The sequence below is a fragment of the Hemiscyllium ocellatum genome, chromosome 43, assembly GCF_020745735.1.
Source record: "Hemiscyllium ocellatum isolate sHemOce1 chromosome 43, sHemOce1.pat.X.cur, whole genome shotgun sequence".
Classification (NCBI taxonomy): domain Eukaryota; kingdom Metazoa; phylum Chordata; class Chondrichthyes; order Orectolobiformes; family Hemiscylliidae; genus Hemiscyllium; species Hemiscyllium ocellatum.
The window spans coordinates 11,465,763-11,487,343 of NC_083443.1; the positions used below are offsets into that span (position 1 = coordinate 11,465,763).

Here is a 21,581-nt window from a genome sequence, read left to right on the forward strand (position 1 = left end):
ATCGACATTCGACATTCAAATTCAAACACTGAAGACCATAATCTATTCATGTGAACATGCTAAAAAGAGATAGTATGTTGATGCTTTGCGTCTTGCACTCATCAGGACTACAATGCAAGAAAGCCATTTTAGAATGGAGATAGCAATTTACACAGCAGGAGGACGTGGTTCTGATTATTTGGATTATGGTTGGCAAAACAAATGGAACCCTAGTTCCAAACGATGTGCATGAATGTAAATTATACAACATTAATAATAATAATACATGCCCATATTATTGAATCCAATTGAGTGACGTATCAAGAGCCAAGAAATCTACAATTTGTTTCCAGGAATCTATGATTTTCTAGTCTTGTGTTTGTACGGTCCATTCTCTTATTATGACCTTACTGACTGAGCATTAGATTCTCTTTTGCTTTATTGATGCTACTTCAAAGAATTTTAAACATACATAGAAACATATGAATCAAAGAGTAGGCCATTTCAGCCCCTCTAGCCCCCTCAGTCATTCAATAAGGTCATGGCTAATCTGATTGTAACCCCGCATCTACATCCCTGTCTAACACTGATAGCCTTTCAACCCTGTATGTAACATGAATGCCTTTTAAATGCCATTTGGATGGGTATATGAATAGAAAGGGTTTGGAGGAATATGGGCTGGGTGCTGGCAGGTGGGACTACATTGGGTTGGGATATCTGGTCGGCACACGTTGGACCGATGGGTCTGTTTCCGTGCTGTACATCTCTATGACTCTATGAAGCTACCTCCATCTGCTTACTTTTGATTACTCTGCTTCTACTACATTTTCAGGGAGAATGTTTCAAAGATTCAGAACTGTCTAAAAGAAATAATTTTATCTAATCTACGTTTTAAATGGGTGACTCCTGATTTTTAAACAGTGGTCCCTAGCTCCTCTAGCATAGGCTAAGGTTCCTCTACGTTGGGTGGCTGTGAATCTTCAGAAGTAGAAGGGTGCAGCAGCTGGGGCTGCTGTTTGATGGACATATGCCAGGTGCAAAGAGCTCTGGATTCTCACTGCCTCATGTTGCTTGTATTACACATTAGCTGAGTCAGCAACACAGATATATTTATCTCTTAATAAGACTCTAGGGTCAGTTTTCTTCATAAAACGATCAGTGGCAGTGATGGATGTGAATGCTAGAAATGGTTTGGATCTCCATGGCTATCATTAGATATCTGGTGGTCATGGTTTTTATGGCCAATGGAGACACAGCCTCATTCAGAGAAAGAGGGTATGCCATCTTTGGTATTTTCACAAGGCTTCCTCAGATTCCTTTGCTTCTGTTCCTCCACCACATTCTGGAAAGGTTGACGAACTCCTGCAGGAGTAGAGTACAAGAGTTGCCAGAAGATCCTCTTGGCAAGTGATTGAACTGTTGGCTTATTATTCAATTGTGTTAGTATCACAGCCAAGGCTGATTTATTTTGTTCTCCCCTGGCATGCGTTGTCCAGCAAGAAGTGCTTATATACAGTCAAGAATGGGACTGCTTCCGAACTGCCGACTTAATGAGTTGTTTATGCTGAGGTTCTTAATGAGCTGATTGCAAGGGTGCATCGATATATTAAAGGGTCGGGGGGAGCTAGACAAATGTGTGAGGGAGAAGACAAAGGGTTGCAATGATAAATTTAGATTTTTTTCATGGAATATGGATGTCACTGTCAAGGTCAGCGTTTGTTGCCTGTCCCTAACTGTCCCTGATCTGAGCAACTTTTGAGATCATTTTAGAGGGCAGTTAAGAATCAACTACAACATTGTTGTGGTCTGTAAATCCATGGGAGCCAGACCAAGTAAGGATGGCAGATTACCTTCCCAACAGGACGTTAGTAAATCAGATGGGTTTTTAAAAAAAAACAGTAATCAATGATAGTCAGCATGCTCACTATCACTTACAATAAGTTTACATTCCAGATTTATTTGAATCCAAATTGCAATGGCTGCCATGTTGAGATTGTGAACCAATATCCCTCGAGTAGTAGTCTGGTTGCCAGATTACTAGTCTAATGACCTCACCATTAAATCAACATTTCCCCACCAGGAATATTAACTGTTTGAGCAGGTTGGCCTGCCACTTAGAGGTAGCATTAGATGACAAACAGCTGCCACGCCACAAAGCAAGGAACTTATTCCTTCTGGAGAGGGACACAAAAGAGAAATTATTCATAAAAGGAGGGGGATGAAAAAAAAAATAATTGTAGTTTAACTTTTTTTTAAAATGTAACTTTACTATTGTGGGTAGTTCATGTACTGGAAGAGCAATCTGTTATAGTTCTGTCTACAAATAGTGGATTGACTAGGTAAGGGCTCTGTGAGAGAGTGGCAATAACATACTTCTTGGCCAGGTAGTCTGGGTTCAGATCACCTGCTATTGTACTGTATCATAATGGGTTGATCCTAAATATTTTTATCCTAACCTTGTTGCGTTCTATTGTTACCCTTTTTCCCATCTTTGGCCTCCTTCACTAACATAACCCAATTCAGGAAATTCATAAATCAAGATCTAAAAGATAAAGCTAGTTTCAGTGATGGTGAACATATCAACTACCATTATCATTACCAACTATCAATTTATCATTTTGTTCACTACTATCCTTTAGAGAAACAAATCTGCCATCCTTACCTGGTCTGGCCTACATGTTACTTCAGAGCCACAGCAATATGGTTGACTCATGAAAGAATATCTTAAGAAGCTAAAGCTACTATCTCCTGAGTTCTCCATGGATGAATAACCAATACTTCAAACCTTCACTCGCTATCATTTTTTTGTGTGTACTCTATTTAAATTGCTTTCAAATTGATTTTCTGTACTTTTAATCTGTTGTCATTTTGATTGTTTTAATTTTTGATATTCATGCTCATTTCTTGTCATTTCAGGTAAGCCCAGGGAGTAAGGCAGCCCAAGCAAACGTCAACCAGGGGGATACCATCGTGGCGATAGATGGGGTCAGCACAGAGGGTATGACTCACCTGGACTGCCAGAATAAGATCAAATCAGCCACCTACTCCCTAAACCTGAGCCTCCAGAAGTAAGTGCAGATTTGATAGTGTGTCATGAATCGATGTGAGGGGTAGAGAATAAGGTTACAACGCAAGTTAGCAATATTAATTACATGAGGTGACACATAGTGAAGCTGAATCCTCCTGTCCAGATTTAAGACTCCATCTCCATTATTTTGTTAAAAATCACAACACCAGGTTATAGTCCAACAGGTTTAATTGGAAGCACACCAGCTTTCGGACGACGCTTCCTCATCAGGTGATTGTTTTGGTTTGAGTGAATTGGGGAAGGGAATGGGGAAATGAGTGGATAGGTGTACGGGGGAGGCAGAAGTTGTCTGCACTGCCTGTAATTACAGAATCAGTACTATTTACTGGTTATATTTTTCATTCTGATGATGAACCATTGGGTTAACCTACTGTAAAAATTATGTTTTTTAAAAAATTACCTCAAGTGCAATTACATTTTTTTCCAAGTCTCAGTCATATTTACTGGGCTGCTTTTAAGTATTATTTTGCAGGGTGCGTGGTTGAGGAAAGTCATTTGAAGCTTTTATTAAGTGTTTTTTAATCCGTTATCTTCAAGATAAGTGAATGATAATTTTCTCATTAACCAAATAATAAGCTAGCACAGTCTTGAACCCTTACAAAGTGTTTAAAATGTGTACATTAATTTAGTTGCAAATGAATCTTGATGAAAAGAAAGACATGTTACTGAAGGTTTCAACTTACACTCATCAGGTTAAAAACAAGAATACCAAATTTTAAATGATAGCTACAATTTATGCGGTCAGATGACACCAGATTATAGTCCAACAGGTTTATTTGAAATCAGAAGCTTTCTGAGCATTGCTCCTTCATCAAGCCAAATGAAGGAAAGGCACAGAACTTATAGGCAGAGAGATCAAAAGTTAGTACAAATGGTGTGAGGCTGAATAATAAGTCTCTGCAGATGATCACAAGTGTCAGACAACGTGGGTACAATGTCAACATAGAGTCATAGAATCATAGAGATTTACAAAATGGAAACAGACTGTTCAGTCCAACTCGTCCATGCCGACCAGATATCCCAACCCAATCTAGGCCCACCTGCCAAAACTTGGCCCATATTTCTTCAAACCTTTCCTATTCATATACCCATCCAGATGTCTTTTAAATGTTGCAGTCGTACTAGCCTCCACCACTTCTTCTAGCAGCTCATTTCAAACAGTTGAATAGCAAATGAAGGGATGGCCTATGAACTGATTAATTGAGGCAAAGAGGTAATTACAAAAAAATTAAAAATAAGATGGTGCTGTAGACTAACCAAATGTCTGGAATAACATGATAGGTATTAGAGTTGCATGTTGAGGTCTAACCAAAGTAACAAGTAATTCAAAACTGTACAAGCTAACTAAGGTAGAGATATTATAACAAGTTAATAAGGTGATGATGTCAAAACAGAATAGTAAGGAAGATTTTACAAATACACAATAGTATGGCGAGGTTACATGTGGCGGGAAATGAACCCAAGATCACGGTTAAGGCCATCTTCATGGGTATGGAATTTGGATATCAGCTTCTGCTTGGCGATTCTGTGTTGTTGTGTGTCTCAAAGGCCGCCTTGAAGGACACTTACCCAAAGATTGAAGGCTGAATGTCCTACACCATCTGACACTTTTGATCACCTGCGGAAATTTATTCTTCAGCCTATCAACACTCCATTCACACCATTTGTATTATCTTTTGATCTCTCAGCCTATAAATTCTGTGCCTGTGTGCTTACCTTCATTTCATGTGATGAAGGACCAGTGCTCCAAAAGCTTGTGATTTCAAATAAACCTGTTGGACTATAACCTGGTGTCATGTGACTTTTGACCTTGTCCACCCCATTTCAACAGTAGCACCTCCACATCATAACAATTTATGTAGTAAAAGATGCTGAGTGGTTGTCAAGTCAAGATTGGCTGAGCAAAAGCCACGAGGAATTGTAAGTTCCCTAAGCTCCCAAAATTCAAAAGGCATTGAAGGATTGAACATATTTGCTTTTACACATAACAGGTCCCTACGTATGATTCGGTGCTATTTTCAGCAAAGATGAATGAGTCATCTTAGGTGCTTGATTATTTTAAATTGGCAGTCTGGATTGTTCAGCAACTGTTGTCCAATCAGGGAATTATACCTGGCAGTAGACTTGCAGTTTTGGGTTTTGCAAACTTGGACTAGTATGCTTTATATATTGTCTTTCATGACTTCAAATGCCCCAACTCACCTCAGAGTCAGTCAAATTCATTTCAGGTGTAGTCACAGTTGTAATATAAGAACAGCAGCAGCCAAATTGTGCACAATAAACTCCCTCAAAACATGATAATGATAAGATAATCTGTTTCAGTGTCTCTGGTTATAACATGAAATTGACCAAGGCATTACTTCTCGTTTAAAATACAGTGGAAATGTTAATATCTGCATAAATTTAATCTGCAATTTGATATAGTGCACCTCTAGCAGCTTGGATTAGATAAATCAGGTCTATAGACTGAGACTTGAACCCCTACAGTGTTTGGACTTCAACACAAGTTCAGTGCCTAGTGACCCACAGATAGAACTGTTTATGCGCCACCTGGATAGTGGCATGGGAGTTGTTATGTCCAACTGAAGTGGCATGGCTTGCCAGTGCTGTCTGTAACCTTAAACGAGTATCTATTTAGCAATGGTATTTGTGATGCAGTGGTATTGTTTCTACCTCAGGTTCAAGTCCCATGCGAGGTATTTTGGAGCCAGTTGATTTTCATACTTTAAAAAAAACACTACATTTAAAAATCTGCACAATAAAAAAATTGGAAACCATCCAAAAAGCCTTTTCAGAAAATTGGATATTTAACAGCTTTCTTATGGCGATTGCATGGAACAATTAGGTGGTGCAGCTGTAATTTTTGGAGATGAGATGTTGAAGTAAATGAATCATGAGTGTCCTCACACTGACTGAGCTCCTTCACCAGAAATAAAAGCTATCATCCAGAATTGAGATTTGTCTTGTGCTACTTCTTTCATGTGAAGTCAATTTATCTTCAAATACTGGAAGATGCAATGTTAATGGCTTTTAACAGTGAGCTTTCTGAGATATAAAGTCTCCTTGTTTTGACAGTCCAGGCTCTCTGGAAAATTGCTTATGTTTTTGCCTGCATTCAACGACTATGAAAATATCTTAATTGATCCTGCAGAACACTTTCTCACAAACTATTTCCTATCTTGAGATTTAGGGCTGAATCTTACTTTGTTACCAAAGTTTGTATTGTGTCAAGTTGTTTTGAGAGTTTTTCGCAGTCTGGCTAATGAGTTCTCACCTTGTCTTATCTCTGAGTGAGTTACTTATTGTGTCACTGGGCTGTGTCTCATGTCCAATTTCACCTCACCTTATCATGCGCTGTTCCCAGAATAGCTTGTAACTCGATAGATATCCACCCAAAGACCAGCATCCCACATGTCCTTGCTATCTTTAAATGCCACTGTGTACCTGGATGAGCATGGACATTTGAAAGCTGTCCTGTTCCTTGACGGACAGAGTCAGAACATGGCGGAGAACGGAAAGATGATGCAGCATTTTTCCACAGGAACCTGAAGGTCCTAGTGGATGAGGTGGTCCTTCTCTGAAGACCAGTAGAGGAAGCTGCATCTCCAGACCTTGGAAGCTTGGTCTGAGGCCTCCAACATGATCAATGCCATTTCCAGCACAGCACAGCACAGCAATGCAGTGAGAAGATCAATGTCCAGGATAAGTAACACAACCTCCTTCCTGCTACTTTACACTGACTCTATCCCTGCTGCTGTACCCTCCTCCCAGCAAGGCTCATGCTCTACCACCCTCATTACTGTATGCAGCACCGTTCCTTACAGCCATTTTCTTCTCCGTTGTGCTCTTTTGATCCAGCATGATAAAGGGTGATTGTGAGTGTTCCTCTACCAGTGGCTTCAAGTCTCAGCATGAATCCACGGATGAACCTCCAAATACCCACATTCCTTTCTTAATAGCCTATACTGTTAACTCCACTTCCTCAAGTTACCACCCAACTCTTCTACATATGCCAGTGCCAGCCTATCTGATTCACCACAGTAGGTGGCCATGCCAGGTGAGGTTACTGGCCCCCACTTGAGGCCAGGGTACTCCTGACTATTGATGACCCCTCTCCTACTCTGCTTTACCATATTCCGTCCTTACAAATCCTGATTCCCCTCTTCACAATTGTACAGAATCCCTGCCCAGAGCTCACAGCCTCCTGTTTCCAAGCACTAATCTGCCAAGCCTCAATTCCGTAGCAACAGCTGCAATTACTACATGTCCTCCAACTCCTCCAAGTTTTGTGTAGACCTACTTCTAAACTGACCATATCCTTACCTTGCCTAACATGCCCAGACTCCACTGCTGCATATATATCTCTCTGACTACGTAAGAACCCTCTACACCAGAGCTGCAGAGGAATAGACCCTGTGGCCACATGCCTGACTGTGGCCAATCCTCCGGACTGGTATGGGAGGTATCTTTGACTCTCATACTGATGGTGCTGCCATGGTCTTGTGTAAGGGCTCTGTTGCATGGACTCTGAGGTATGGCTGCCTGCTTGCTGTACATACACTGTGACTGCTGTGTAAGCTGCTAGCAAAGTCTACTTTGTTTCGCAGATTTGGTAAGCTTAAAGGCTGAACACTAATGAGGCACATTGTGGCATTGACAAGGCATTTAACAAGAGTTAATCCTTTTCAGTTAGCATCTTACCACTGCTGAGCGAGAATCATTCCATTCCACTTGTGAAAAACATAAAAGGTGGAGCAACATGATCTTAATATTGTGGTAGGCCTCACAGCACTTGTCTGATTCTGCCATATGTCTCGTCATAGTTCACTTCACTCCGACCACTGTAAGATTCCGACTATAGTGACGAATGACAATTCAATGCAATTTTTTCATTATTAAGGATTTTAAAAATACCAACAGATATTTCCTATTTTGTACCTATTATGTCTTGTACCAGATTCTCATTATACAGTGCTGAATTTATTAACTTCTGAATGAAAGGAAAATGTATCCTTTAATTTTTCTCACCCACTCCATTAATATTTATAATCAATTTAAAACATTACCTTAACCATTTCCAATCACTGAGTGATCTCCTGTTCCTTTATTGCAATTGTCCATTCCACTGAAGTTATTTTTTAAGTTCACACACTTTGACCTTCACTTTACATTTCATATTTTTAATTGTTTTTCTCTGTCACTGTTTATTAGTGCAGAAAATGCTAAGGTCAGTATAATTCACCTTCCACTCTCCTGACAGATGTGCATTGCAATAATATGGAGTTGTGATTTAATAAGATGGCAGAAGGCTTTTGAATTTACTGTGTCTTCAAGAACAGGTCATGTCCTTTGGTGCCAGTGTTATTTTCAGTTTAGTTCATTCTTGGGATGTCAATGCCATTGGCAAGATCAATATTTATTGTCCCTCGGAGCTGCTTTCTTGAGCTACTGATATAAATACTCCTAAAGTGTTTTTAGGGATGAAATTCCAGGATTTTGACTCACTGACAATGAAGTAAAGGTGATATATTTCCATGTAAGGATGGTCAGTGACTTACAGGGAGTCGTGCAGGTGATGGTGTTCCCATACATTGACTGCCTTTGTCATTTAGATGGTGGGGTTGCAGGTTTGGTAGGTGTTCCTGAGGAACCTTGGTAGGTTGCTGGCCAAGTTAAAATAGCTTATCATATGTTTCATTAATTAGTCATTAAAAACATGCATACCATTCTCTTAAAGGAGAGCTTGTAGTGCAGTGGTGGTATTCTGACCTCTGGACCAGAAGGTCTGGTTTCAAGTCTGCATGCCACAGAGGTGTGTTATAATGTGTTTGAAGAAGGCAATCCCTGGCCCTGTGCCTATCAGCCTGTCCTTTCGATAGGACATACTTCTTTGCATATTTAGTTCCCAGCCCTAATCCCCTTGCAGCCACATCTGTGTGATATCCACAACATTGTACCTGTCAATTTCAATTTGATGCAAATGTATTTACCTTGCTCCATATGTTGTGTGCATTTAGGTACAACACCCTCAGTCCTGTGCTGACACCCACCCACCCCCTTCACATAGTTGTCCCTTCATCTGCTGTGCTTGAAGTTAGATTCCTGACCGTTTCCATACTCCCTGTCCTATTACTTGTTCTGGAAAATTTAATACCCTCTGCTGAGCTCTCCCCCTCCTTTAACTTTTTCCATAATTTCCCATGCAACTGAACACCTCACAGCATGAATCAGGTGGAGCTCATTTCATTGGAGCAGATCTGCTCTTCTCCAGTACTGGCCAATGTCCCATGAAATCAAACCCATTTCTCCCACACCAATCTTTGAGTCACACGTTTACCTCTTTAATTTTGTTGGCCTTGTGCTAATTAGCTCACGTAGTAATCTGGAGATTATTACCTTTTTGGTTCTGCTTTTCAGGTTACCTCCTAGCTGCTCATATTCCCTCAGGAGAATGACTTTTCTCTTTCTGTCTATATCATTGGTACTTACATGGACCATGCTAACTGGATCTTTCTCCTCTCATTCCAAGTTTTCCTGCATCTCAAATGAGATATCCTGAATTAGAGCACCAGGCAGGCAACATAGCCTTTGGGAGTCTTGATCCTGGCCACAGAGAACAGTGTCTATTCCCCTGATTACCATTATCCCTGATTCCAACCACATTTCTATTCTCTCCACCCTCTTGAATGGTTCTCTGTACCACAGTACTGTGATCAGTTTGCTCATCCTCTGTAAAGACCCCATTTTATCCACACAAGGAGCAAGAATCTCAAACCAATTAGACAAGTTCAAGTACTGAGGCTCCTTCGGCACTCCATTCTGGATCTCTCTACCTGCCTTGTTCATAGTCCCACCCTCCTGTCCATAACCACTGACTGAATTTGAGATATCTCAAAAGTAATCTCAGGTGCCTCCTGTGACACAGCACCCAGGTTACTCTCCCCTCCCTTATGATTCATCGTGTTCTAAACTCAGACTCCAGCTTATCAACTCTGAAGCAGAGTTCTTCAAGCAAACAATACTTGATACAGATGTGCTCATTATGAAGAACAATGGGATCCACCAGCTCCCATATCATGCAGTTACAACACATCGCCTTGATTTTAATTTGATTTTTAAAAAAATCATACTGGTCTTTTGGTTTGTAGCCTGTAAATATTTCTCCTATTTACCTTCAATCTGAAAGTAACCTATAATAGATAGTCAAATAAGTAGCTGTCACAAACCAATGAACGTACCATTTTTCTATGATATCACTCTTTTGAGCTGGGTTCCTGACCCTGAGCTTTATTCTGTTTAAAAAACATTACAAACTATTTGTCAAAAAAAGCAAGCAAAAAGCACCTCTTCCCTTCTGCACCAAATTCTTCTGCTGCCCCCAAATTTCCCAAATTACGTACTCGCTCGGGCTGTGTCTCTGGATGTGATCTGTCTTTCCTGATCATGTAAAGCTTAGTAATCCAAATATGAAATAAGTAAGGGCTCATCTGAAAGTTGAAGCACACATAATGGGAGCCTTGAAGCAAGAATCATATCTCCAGACCAATGAGCCAAGTACACTAAATGACCTGCAGTGGTTCAGAAAGGCAGCTCACCACCACCACATCAAGGGCAGTTAGGGATGGGCAATAAATGCTGGCCTAGTCAGAAACCCATACCACATGAATGAGTTTTAAAATGAGATGAGACAGGTGAAGTCAACATTAACTTCCTTTTTTACTTTTGCGTTCCCTCACCTTTGTTTCTCATTGTTCCTTCCCTTATATAGACACGCTTGCAGTTGAACTATAATTCCTTCTGGAATTTGACTAGGTTGTACTAAGCCATTGGCTGCCAAAATAATTAGAAGTAATTTATCCTATTTATTCTGAGTGCACTGCAGGTTTGCTGGATTTTACCCTGTACATTGCCAGTTAGAATAAATTAAGATCAGAAACATTAAAACTATCTATTATTTTCTCAAATGTTTTCAGAAATCTATGATTTGAGTTGGGTTGGGGTGGGGTGGTGGGGGGGGGGGGGGGGGGGTGGGGGTATTGTTGGTGTAGGTGGTAGAGATTTGATTGGCTGTAAGCAAAAAAAGGAAGGCAACCCAAACCTACCTAGCTACAGCAGTAGGAGTAGTTCATTGTTTTAATAATGTTCTGAGAAAAAAATGGCTTTATTCTTTCAGGTCAAGACGCCCAGGCCCAGTTCCCACTGCAGCTCTTCGTATGGACTCTCCCATGCCAGTTATCCCTCATCAAAAGGTAAGGACAAAGGAAGGGCAGAGCCACATTTAATGTTGGCTCTGCAGTTCATACGCAACCACTTTCTTTCCTGTCTATAATTGTGTGTCTATGACTTTTGATGTCTCTTGAGGATGTAAACTCTTTTGTTATTCATTTACCTATTTTGAAGATGCCATTGTGAAGACTAATATCCAGATATATCACATTGCCTTGTGGAGATAAGCACCTACATAAAATGTGACAGTCACTGGTAACATCATTTCACCCAGAAAGGTGATGGTCACCTTGGTCCTGTTGGTAAGGTGAAGATTCTGGGGAGGAAGGTATTAGATAAGATAATAATCCTTAAGGGATTAATTTTGGAGATTGCATTAAGCTGCACAATCACGATGACTTTCATGGGGATAAGAGAGAACAGCTGAGGACCTGATGGAATGAAGACATTATCCTAGTCTCCAAATAGTCTCCCTAACAATGTCCATCCTATTAACTTTATTTGTGACCAGTTGCTATCATGTAGTAAACTACATTCTGATTATGACAAGCACCTCTACTCATTAAGTCACACTACCCAGTTTAGAAGCTGCAGTGATTGCCAACCCAGACAAGCACAAAGAAGATGGAAAAGAGAGCAAGTTCTAGAATAAAACGATCTGCTCTCTTCACTTAAATCTTGCCTTACACAGACAATTAACCACAGACATTTTAAGGGAATACTGCTGCTTTTATTTGTATGGAACACGATATGTGTTGATGTGCTTTATGTTGTCATGACTGTTCATAAACAAAGATCTTTTGCCAGACATTCAGCAGAAATAATCAATGCTGTAATCAAGAAAGCAAACTAACGCTTTTACGTTCTCAGAAGGTGAAGGAAATTTCGCATATCTATGATGACTCTTATCAATTTTAATAGACGCACCATAGAAATTATCCTGCCTGATGCATAACAGTTTGGTGTGGCAACTGCTCTGCCCAAGCCGCAACAATTACAGTGAGTTGTGAATGCAGCCCAGTCCATCCCGAAAACCAGCCTTCCTTCCATTGTCTCTGTCTACATTTCCCACTGCCTTGGAAAAGCAAACAGCATCATCAAAGACCCCCCCCCACTCCAGTTATACTCTCTTCTACCCTCTTCTGTCGGGTAGAAGATACAGAAATTTGAAAACACATACCCAAAGCTTTAAGAACAGCTTCTTCCCCTCTGTTATCAGACTTACGAATGGACCTGTCATATATTAGGGTTGATCTTTCTTTGCACCTTCTCTACAGACTATATTCTGCATTGTGTTCTATTATCCTGATGTATTTGTGTAAGGTATGATTTGTCAGGTTAGCATGCACAACAATACTTTTGCATAACAACACAATATCTTGGTGCATGTGACAAAAAAAATCAAATTATATAATTCAAGTATCACCATCTCTGAGCCATAGATATCAAATGTCGTCTGTTCTGAGTAAACTGACTGTACTGCTCCAGCAGCAACTTCCAAGCCCATCTGGAGGACACAGACAGCAAACACATTGAAACCCTCCATCTGAAACTCCCTCTGGAGCCATATCCATTCCAGAACCATATCACCAATCCTTCACTGTCATTGGATCAAAATCTCAGAACTCCCTTCTTAACAGCACCTTGGATATCCTTAAGAACTGCAGTGGTTCACGAAGGTGGCTCACCTTCATAAGAAAAGCTACAGCAATGAATGCTGCCCTTGCTAGCAACCCTCATGCCCCAACAGTGAATTACAAGAAAAAAAGCTTGTGGGTCAGTGATCAGAAGTTATCTGCAGATCCCACAGTGAGGGAGGGAGATACTGGCCAGGCCCGTGAGCCTGATGGCTACCGAGACTCCTGAGTGTCTACATTTGGACACCAGTTGACTGTGGCATGCAATTACTAAGCCTTTCATAGATGTACAATTTTCCAGCTTGTACAGTACCATCGACGTTTATGTGAATAATGAGCACTCAGGTGAGAGAAACTATTACCTGTGGAACTGTATCCAGTCGCAGCAGAGAAGAATTGGAGTGATTGAAGGAAAAAAAGATATTCAATTGTTAACGTTAAAATGATGACCTGCTTTGTGCAATAATGTTTTCTTTGAAGACAGAGGAAGTTGGTTCCTGTTGATTCAATATTGCAAATGTTGGGAAGCAGGGAAGAATGAATACTTTTAAATTCATCCTCCTACCAAAGTGATGGCTTGTGTGGATTTTTACCCTATATAGCCTTTGTCCAGCACCATTTCTGCCCTGCAAACTGTGTGATTCATCTCAAAATTGATCATGTTTGTTGAACTGAACCCTTCTGAATACTAAACATAGCTCAAAATTTTGCACAGTCAAGGAAGCTCTTTTCAAAAGGTGGGTCCATTGAAGAAAGGAGGGCCCAGGATGAGACCAGCAGTAAATGTCCTGACATTCTGGTGTTTCACCTCCTCTGAACATGAAAACTGAACTGTCTTGTTAATCTCAGCAAGTTAGATGAACACTGATATTATCAAAGGTCTCTGGCAGAAACGTCTGCATCCTTAAATACTTCCTTTCTACTGAACATCCAAGAAGCAGGTTGCTGTCCAGTGGGTTAAACACTGAATCAACAGTTAGATCTAGTATCGTATGGAAATGAACATAGAGAGATCAGGAGTAAATGTTCTAAACTGGGGTAAGGCAAACCTTACAGGGCTGAGAGCTGATCTGGAAAAGGTGGACCAGTTACAGTTACTTGATAAGAAAATCTTTAGCAAATCAGTGATTGGCATTCAAAAGTGAGATTCTACAGGCACAGTGTAAACATGACACTGGGAAGAAAGAGGGCTACTGACGAGTACCCCAGTTTTCTAGAAGCATACATGATAAGATAAAGCAGGATTTATGACAATCTCAAAAAAGTAATGCTTTAGGAAGCTTAGAGGAATACAGAAAGTACAGGAGTGAATTGAAAAGGAAACTAGGAAAGCAAAGCAAGAAAACAAACAAATAATGGCAGTAAAATTAAGGAAAAAAACCATAGATTTTTAATACATTAAGAACAAGAGGCTAACTAGTAAAAAGGTTGGGCCTAATAGAGATATACATTTGTAACTTGTGTGTGAGTAGAGAAGCTATGGCCGAGTTTGAAATGAGTATTTTGTCCATGTCTTCACAGAGGAATGGGGTAGAATCATAGAATCCCTACAGTGTAGAAACAGGCCATTTGGCCCAACGATCCACACCAAATAGCATCCCACCCAGATCCACCCCCCCTATCCTTGTATTGCCCATGGCTAATCCTCCTAGCCTGCACACTGTGGCCAAATTATCATGGCCAATCTGCCTAACTAAAACATCTTTGGACTGGAAGATCTTTAGGAGGAAACCAGAGCACCTGGCAGAAACCTATGCAGATACGGGGAGAATGTGCAAACTCCACACAGATAGTCACCCAAGGCTGAAATTGAACTCAAGTCCCTGGCGCTGTGAGGCAGCAATGCTAACCACTGAGCCACTGTGCAAGATAATGCAGATATTCCTGTCATAAAAAGAGAAACATGAACTATTAGATAAAAGAAGCATAATAAGAAAGGCAATAGAGGGACTGACCTCCATGAAATTGAATAAGTCACCAGGGTTAAGTGTATTGCAAGCTCGGTTGTTAAAGGAAGTCAGGGAGGAAACAGAGCTTTGATCATTTTCCAATCCTCACTAGATATATGCGAGTGGAGGACGAGTGGGGGCAAGGGGTGTCTGTAAACATTATTCCATTATTCAAAAAGGGTGGGAGGGATTGGCCAAATGTTTATGGCTAAATAATCAGGCAACATACCATTTGGGAAACATATTAATTAGGAAGTGGTGACCTATGTAGCTTGGGGTGGTTAGATACAGTTTGGACAGGGTGGTTGGGGATGAGGTGGGGATGGTGGGGATAGCAATCATTCCTCTATATCTCACAAGCTTGCTCTGATTTGGGTTTCTTAATCATGAAACTCGGGTGCCTCAGTTGAAATAATTCCCCAGGATGAATAGAGTTACCCTTGAGAATCACTTACAGATTTTCTTTTCTATCCTGCTTAATTTTGCAATGTTTCCAGACACAAGATATTTTTTAGAGAGCTTCTTTGTTGTGGCATTCTTGTATCCTGTCCAGTAAGAGTGTTACCTTCTCTGCCTCTTCAACCCCGGGTTCAATTCCCGCCTCAGGCGACTGACTGTGTGGAGTTTGCACGTTCTCCCCGTGTCTGCGTGGGTTTCCTCCGGGTGCTCCGGTTTCCTCCCACAGTCCAAAGATGTGCGGCTCAGGTGAATTGGCCAAGCTAAATTGCCCGTAGTGTTAGGTAAGGGGTAAATGTAGGGGTATGGGTGGGTTGCGCTTCGGCGGGTCGGGGTGGACTTGTTGGGCCGATGGGCCTGTTTCCACACTGTAAGTCTAATCTAAACCCGCAGCTGAGTTATAATAAGGTAAGTGAGCTAAGGCTATTGATCAGCTCCCTCATGGTATCTCTTCCTGGGGAGAGATCCTTCAAAGCCCATCCTAACTGTGAGTGAAAATTAGAACAAACGGTTCAGTGTCCATCTGATTTCATAGCACTCGTTTTGGCCAGTCCTCCTGTTTGACATGGTCTTGTGCCGGTCCTTACTACTGAGGAGAATTGCTGTGCCACAGTGTGTTCAAGGCTCTGCATTGTAGACATGCTCTTCTTGCTAATCAGAAATATTAGCTCTTCAAGAAATTAACAGGGGTGGTCCACAAGACTTCACTTAAATAGGGAGGGTGAAAGAGAAGAAATGTAAATTCTTGCATCTTTTGTGCTTTTGACTTCTGGAAGCTACAATGTTGTTGCTACCTGTATCCATATTTGCAGGAATGCTTTCAGTTGCATGTCTTAATCAAAATGATTTTCTGAATTCACCCTGATCTTGCTGTTAATGAGCTTTGACGTGTGAACAAGTCTTTCTGTCTAAATCTGTTAAATGCTTTAAAATTGAAGTACATTGATTGCTTAATCTTATTTCTAAATGATGTTTATCCGCATTTTTAGGTTCTCCTTCTCTCGTTTACCACCCAAACCCCGAAACCTCTGTGCTACTCACAGACCCTCAGCTTGAAGATATTGCTAACAGCAATGCCTCTTTTTTTTTGGGTGCTAGGAGAGATGGACTGTGCCCTGAGCTAATTAATTCTGGGCTTTAATCTCCTTTCCTCCTTACATTCACTGTGTGTTCAAATGCCAAGAGTTTCCTTTGGCTGTCTTGCCCTTTTGCTCATGCTTGCTTTCTCTTGCCTGTGCTTGTTTTCTCTCTCCTGCTCATGCACTCTTGCTCATGCATTCTCTCATGCATGTAGTCTCAAACTGGTACTGTCTTTCGCATGTGCTGTCTCTCACTGATGTTTTCACTCACTTGTGTTTTGTCACTCTTTTGTGCGTTCTCTTTAATTCACTTAAGAAAGTGATTTTGGAAGCAACTTTTCAAACAAAAAGGCAATACAGGAAACTGGGATCAGATTCACACTTCAGAAGGTTTAGTGCAATCCTGCACCTATGCAACAAGTTTTGAGTGAGGTCACAGCACCACCTTGGGGCAACTAGTAGAAACCTCTTGTGAATTGGACTTGAAATTATCACAATAGTTGACAAATGTAATAGGAGTGCAACAGATAGTTTACTTTGTACTGTTGTCCCTCCTTAGTCTGACTCACTCACAGACGCAGAATGTAGGGAATTGAGTACATTCATCAAAAGCATTTCTCTTGGTCTCGACTGTATCTCTTTTTAAGCTGGCCTTCAGAGAAATGGCATTCTTTTTCTGGAATTTTGGGAACATTTTTAATGTTTTAGTGCCTCTCTAGTTCATTGGTTGATAATATGGGTAGACAATGATCTACGTTTTACACTTAGAGTTACCATTTCTTATTCATTAAAGGCCAGAGCCTTTTTGATGAGAACATGTGGTAACTTTCCTTTACCAAGAGAAAGGAGTCATGGTACATAGTTACACCTCAGACAGATGACTGTCCTTTCTGCTGAGTCTTGAGTTTTGCAAGATCATTCGCCCCACCTCACAGATTTTATTTCTGAACACTGTGCTGGTGTAAAAAGTCTCAATACAGTCTTTTGACGTTGGCACAAAAATGTAAAGAAAAGCATTTTCACCGACTAAGAGAACTGGTATTACCCTTTACAACTTCAACAGGAGGGGGGTTCTAGGAAACATTTAATGAAACACAAGCATATCAACAGACCTCCCTTGAAAAAAAATTTACCGATACATTTTAAGGTTATTTCTGCTTGACCAGTTCTGAGTCGGGGGCACAGACAATCCAACTGGAAATCCAATTTGACTCTTGCACCTTTGCCATAATCCTTTAATCCTTTTCATATCGAACAAGACTTCGATTTTTTACTAATCCACAAGTACAAACATAGATTCACAGAGGCACGGACACATGCAAAATTGAAAGTTTTTATTATAGTGCTGCAGAGATACAATAACAGGGACTGATTTGGAGACAATATAAAGTGTGAGGGAGGTGGGGGTAATATTAGTGACTGGGAGAGTGATAAATCCATGGGTGATTCATGTGCATCCTATTCCAGATCCCCCGTGTAGGTAGGTTTTATGGCTCCTCCCGTCAATGCTGCTGACAATGTGAGCAACATAATCCATCTCACTAATTTTACATCAGGATTTGGAACTGCAGCTTTTCCTGATGCCCCCAGTCAAGTGATTCAACTTTTGCAATACAAATCTCAAAGCATCATGGGCATTATCACGTATCATTAATGTATCATGCCCTTAAAAACAAGTGGTCATTCTGTAATCCAAGTCAAGGCGGTGGGGAATGGCTGAATATAGCTTTGACCCACCATCATTTTGCATCAGATACTTCCACAAAGCCATCTAATTCCTACAAGTGCCCGGTTGACAGTGTGGCTGCATTTGAGTTGACATTTAGTCCCCTAAGAGTCTTGCTTTAAGGCTCCACACTGGCAAAGCAGGCAGGCATCACTGCACATTCCAAGTTTAAACAATGTAATATGACCCCTTTCTTTGTTTTAGAATGCTCATGGAATGAACACTAGAAATATTCCACCTGCTACTTAACTAGGTGGGCTTGAAGCCAGCCAAGGCTCCTTCAGTGAACCTGTAGTGTATGAAGATCAGGATGGGTTATCATGTTTTTCATACTTAAATCATCAACCAAACCTAGCCTCTCAGGTGATGAAACGGGTCTCTTGAATAAACAAGCAGCTCATGATCACTGCCTGTGGAATTTTGCTCCAGCCATACAGTCATACAGGATAGACCATTTGGTCCAACTCATTCCACACAGACCTAAACTTAAATAGTCCCATTTGCCTGTGTTTGGACCTTATCCCTCTAAATCTTTCCTATTCATGTACATGCGTTGATGCTTTTTAAATGCTGTAACTGTACCCACTGCTACCCCTTTCTCTGGCAGCTATTCCATACACACACCATCCTCTGTGTGAAAAAGTTGCCGCCTACGTTCCCTTTAAAAGCTTTCTCCTCTCACCTTAAACCTATGCCCTCTACTTTTGAAAAAAAACGTGAAGGAAAAGACCTTGGCTATTCATCTTATCTATGCTCCTCATGATTTTATAAATCTAGGTCACCCCTCAGCCCCCCTTTTAGAGGGGAAGAAATAAACTGGAAGATTGGGAGGAGTTGTGGTCCAAGTAAATTTCTGCAAAGTCCCCTTGATGAGTCTTTTCCATGTAAATATTGAGGTGACTGCACAGACATTCATAAGGTAAAATGGGTTTGGCTACAGCTTCTACATGTAACTTTGTGTTTTCCTGCAATTCCAGAAATTACAGAATATAATGGAAGAGTTAGGAGTGGGTGGAGAGATGGGAGTGGGATTTAATACATAGTATTAGGTGAACCTACAATGGTAGAAGTGAGAATGTGAAGTGTATGCTGTACGGTTGAGTGCTTCAGGAAGCAGGAAAGAGATTTGGGATTTCTGGTGGAGAAGTTTTGAGATTGTTCTGCTTTCTATTAAGAAATAGAAAAGAAACCAAATAAGATGTTGGGATGCACATGTGAGAGTGCTATGTTTGAGCCTAAGAAGTTGATGTCGAATCTGTTTCTGGACTTGAAGGAACATTATAGAATATGGTATACAAATCCATATACTAGGGAAAGCTATAAGTTTACTTGAAGGGAGATCAAAGACAGGCTACAAATTGTGATTTTGAACTCGGCCATCTGAGTTCTGTGGAAAAGCTTTTCTTCCTGAGATTTAACTCTGAAGATGATGTAGGGTTTGCTGAGGGTCTTGCGATTTACATGGATGTGGAAGAGTTTGATCCAGCCACGTTGTATAGGTTACAGTCTAAGCTGGACAGTTTAAACCATGAGGTGTCAAAGTAAAATTGAGGAATTTGGGCAATGTTTTTCATGGGCATGAGATGGAATTTTGAAAACAAGCAGAGTGATTTATTTGTTAAAGAACTAGTTGAAGTTTTATTAGGAAAGGAAATGCATCATTGTTATTTCTGAGAATCTAAGTGAAGTAGCTGACTGATTGTCTGAAAGAGTCAGCAAGATGGACATATGGTCCCATCTCCAAACCTTCACCAGTTCTCTAATATTTGAAAGGACCTTTTTGGACTTTGTTGGATTTAGACCTTTACCAAATTCAAAATCAGACTGATGACATAACAAATCAAAAAAAGAAATAGTGGAAAATACTCAAGCTCTGGTTGCATCTTTGGAGAGAGAAATTGAATTTCAGGATCATGAACCTTTGTCAGAACTTACTGCAGATGCTGAAAATTTGAAATGATTTTACTTTTTTACTTGTGCTCATGGAGTCAGGAAGTGTACGGCTTAAAGCAGGGCTATGCTGAGCTCACCCTATACAAATGAGTAAGTCCATGAAAGGGTTGGGGAGAGGTGAGGAGACAATTAGTCAGTTTGCTACAATCAGTGTTTGGTTCAGATTAAGGCCAACAGTTGGGGCTTGAGCCCCATTTCAGTTGAGGTAGACTTGAAGGTTACCTTATCCCATAGCGTAATGACAATATAATCCATGAGCAAATAATCTAGGAAAAGAAGTGGTTTGATGCAAACATTATTAACCAATAAGCTCTATGTTACAAAGAGCATTTGCTAGCTTCAACATCAGAATTTCAAAGCTCAATTACTATTTTGGGACATTTCCTAATCGCTTTTCTCAGCCTGAACTGCTTGCTCTGGCTGAAGTAGCTCATCACTTGCAGCCAAGTGATGAGTTTCATCAATGAATGCTGGATAACTTGGGCTCACAAATACATTTTTTTGCTTTGATCATTGGCTTGTTGTGTGTTTGCATGTCATCTATGATTTTATTTTGCCTTTGTTCTGTGCTCGGCTATATGTTGCTGCAGGAACCAGCTTCGGAGATCGACATCAGTGGAAAACTGACATCAAGCCCTGAGTACCAGCTCAGTCAGACTGCATGGGCCTCTGGTAGCATGCTTTCAGCTAATGGGATGTCCTCTGATTACCTCAGCACAAGGGATAGCAGCTTGTTACGTAGCTCAGAGATGGCAGCATCTTTCAGGCAAACGTCTTCCATGACCACTTCAATGTTCTCTCCAGCTACTTCTTTGACCTCCAGCCTTTCACCTCAAAGAGGGGTCAGCCTTTCTCGGGCATCAGCAAGAGTTTGTGATGTAACTGGCATTAAATGTACAACATCTAGTTCCAGCCATCGGGGACAGTACAATAGCCCCATGGGCCTATATTCTAGAGAGACAATTGATGAAATGGTCAGGGCAACAGCCCAGAAGGATGACAGGCGAGACAGAGTCTCTGCAGGTGGATTCCTCCAAGGGTAAGCATCAAAGCAACTGAGTACACGGTGGGTAGTTTGACACATGCCTGCTAAGTTTATGGCTTTAAGCAAACTTAATTTTTAAAGCACTCCATATGTTGCCTTTCATAAAGCAACCTGGTAAGCAGTTCCTAACTCTGAGCCCTTGTTGAGTAGTTTGCCTCCAGTTATATTTGTTTGAATGGTATTTACTGATTGCCCATCAATAGCAGCACCTCCTTAAAGTTGAAGCAATTGCCCTTGCTACCCATATCACACAGTTCCTCTGGGCTGACACCTCTGCCTTATATTTCCAAGAACACTGGAAAATTCTAAAGCAGACAGCCACAGTGGCAAAATAACAGGAATTCCTGAAGAATCAGAGGCCATTCAACCCCTCAAGCCTGTTCTGCCATTCAATTACATCATGGCTGATCTGTACCTTAACTGTATCAATCCACCTTGGTTAC

At 40.8% G+C, this 21,581-nt stretch overlaps 1 protein-coding gene across 1 annotated transcript in view; it reads left to right on the forward strand.

The window, feature by feature from the left end:
* Positions 1–21,581, forward strand: part of ldb3a (LIM domain binding 3a) — a 176,023-nt gene that overhangs the window by 58,331 nt on the left and 96,111 nt on the right. Inside the window, exons 3-4 of the mRNA XM_060854110.1 lie at positions 2,896–3,047; positions 11,241–11,316. Of these exons, the coding sequence (XP_060710093.1) occupies positions 2,896–3,047; positions 11,241–11,316 (228 nt within the window). The remainder of the gene's footprint in view (positions 1–2,895; positions 3,048–11,240; positions 11,317–21,581) is intronic.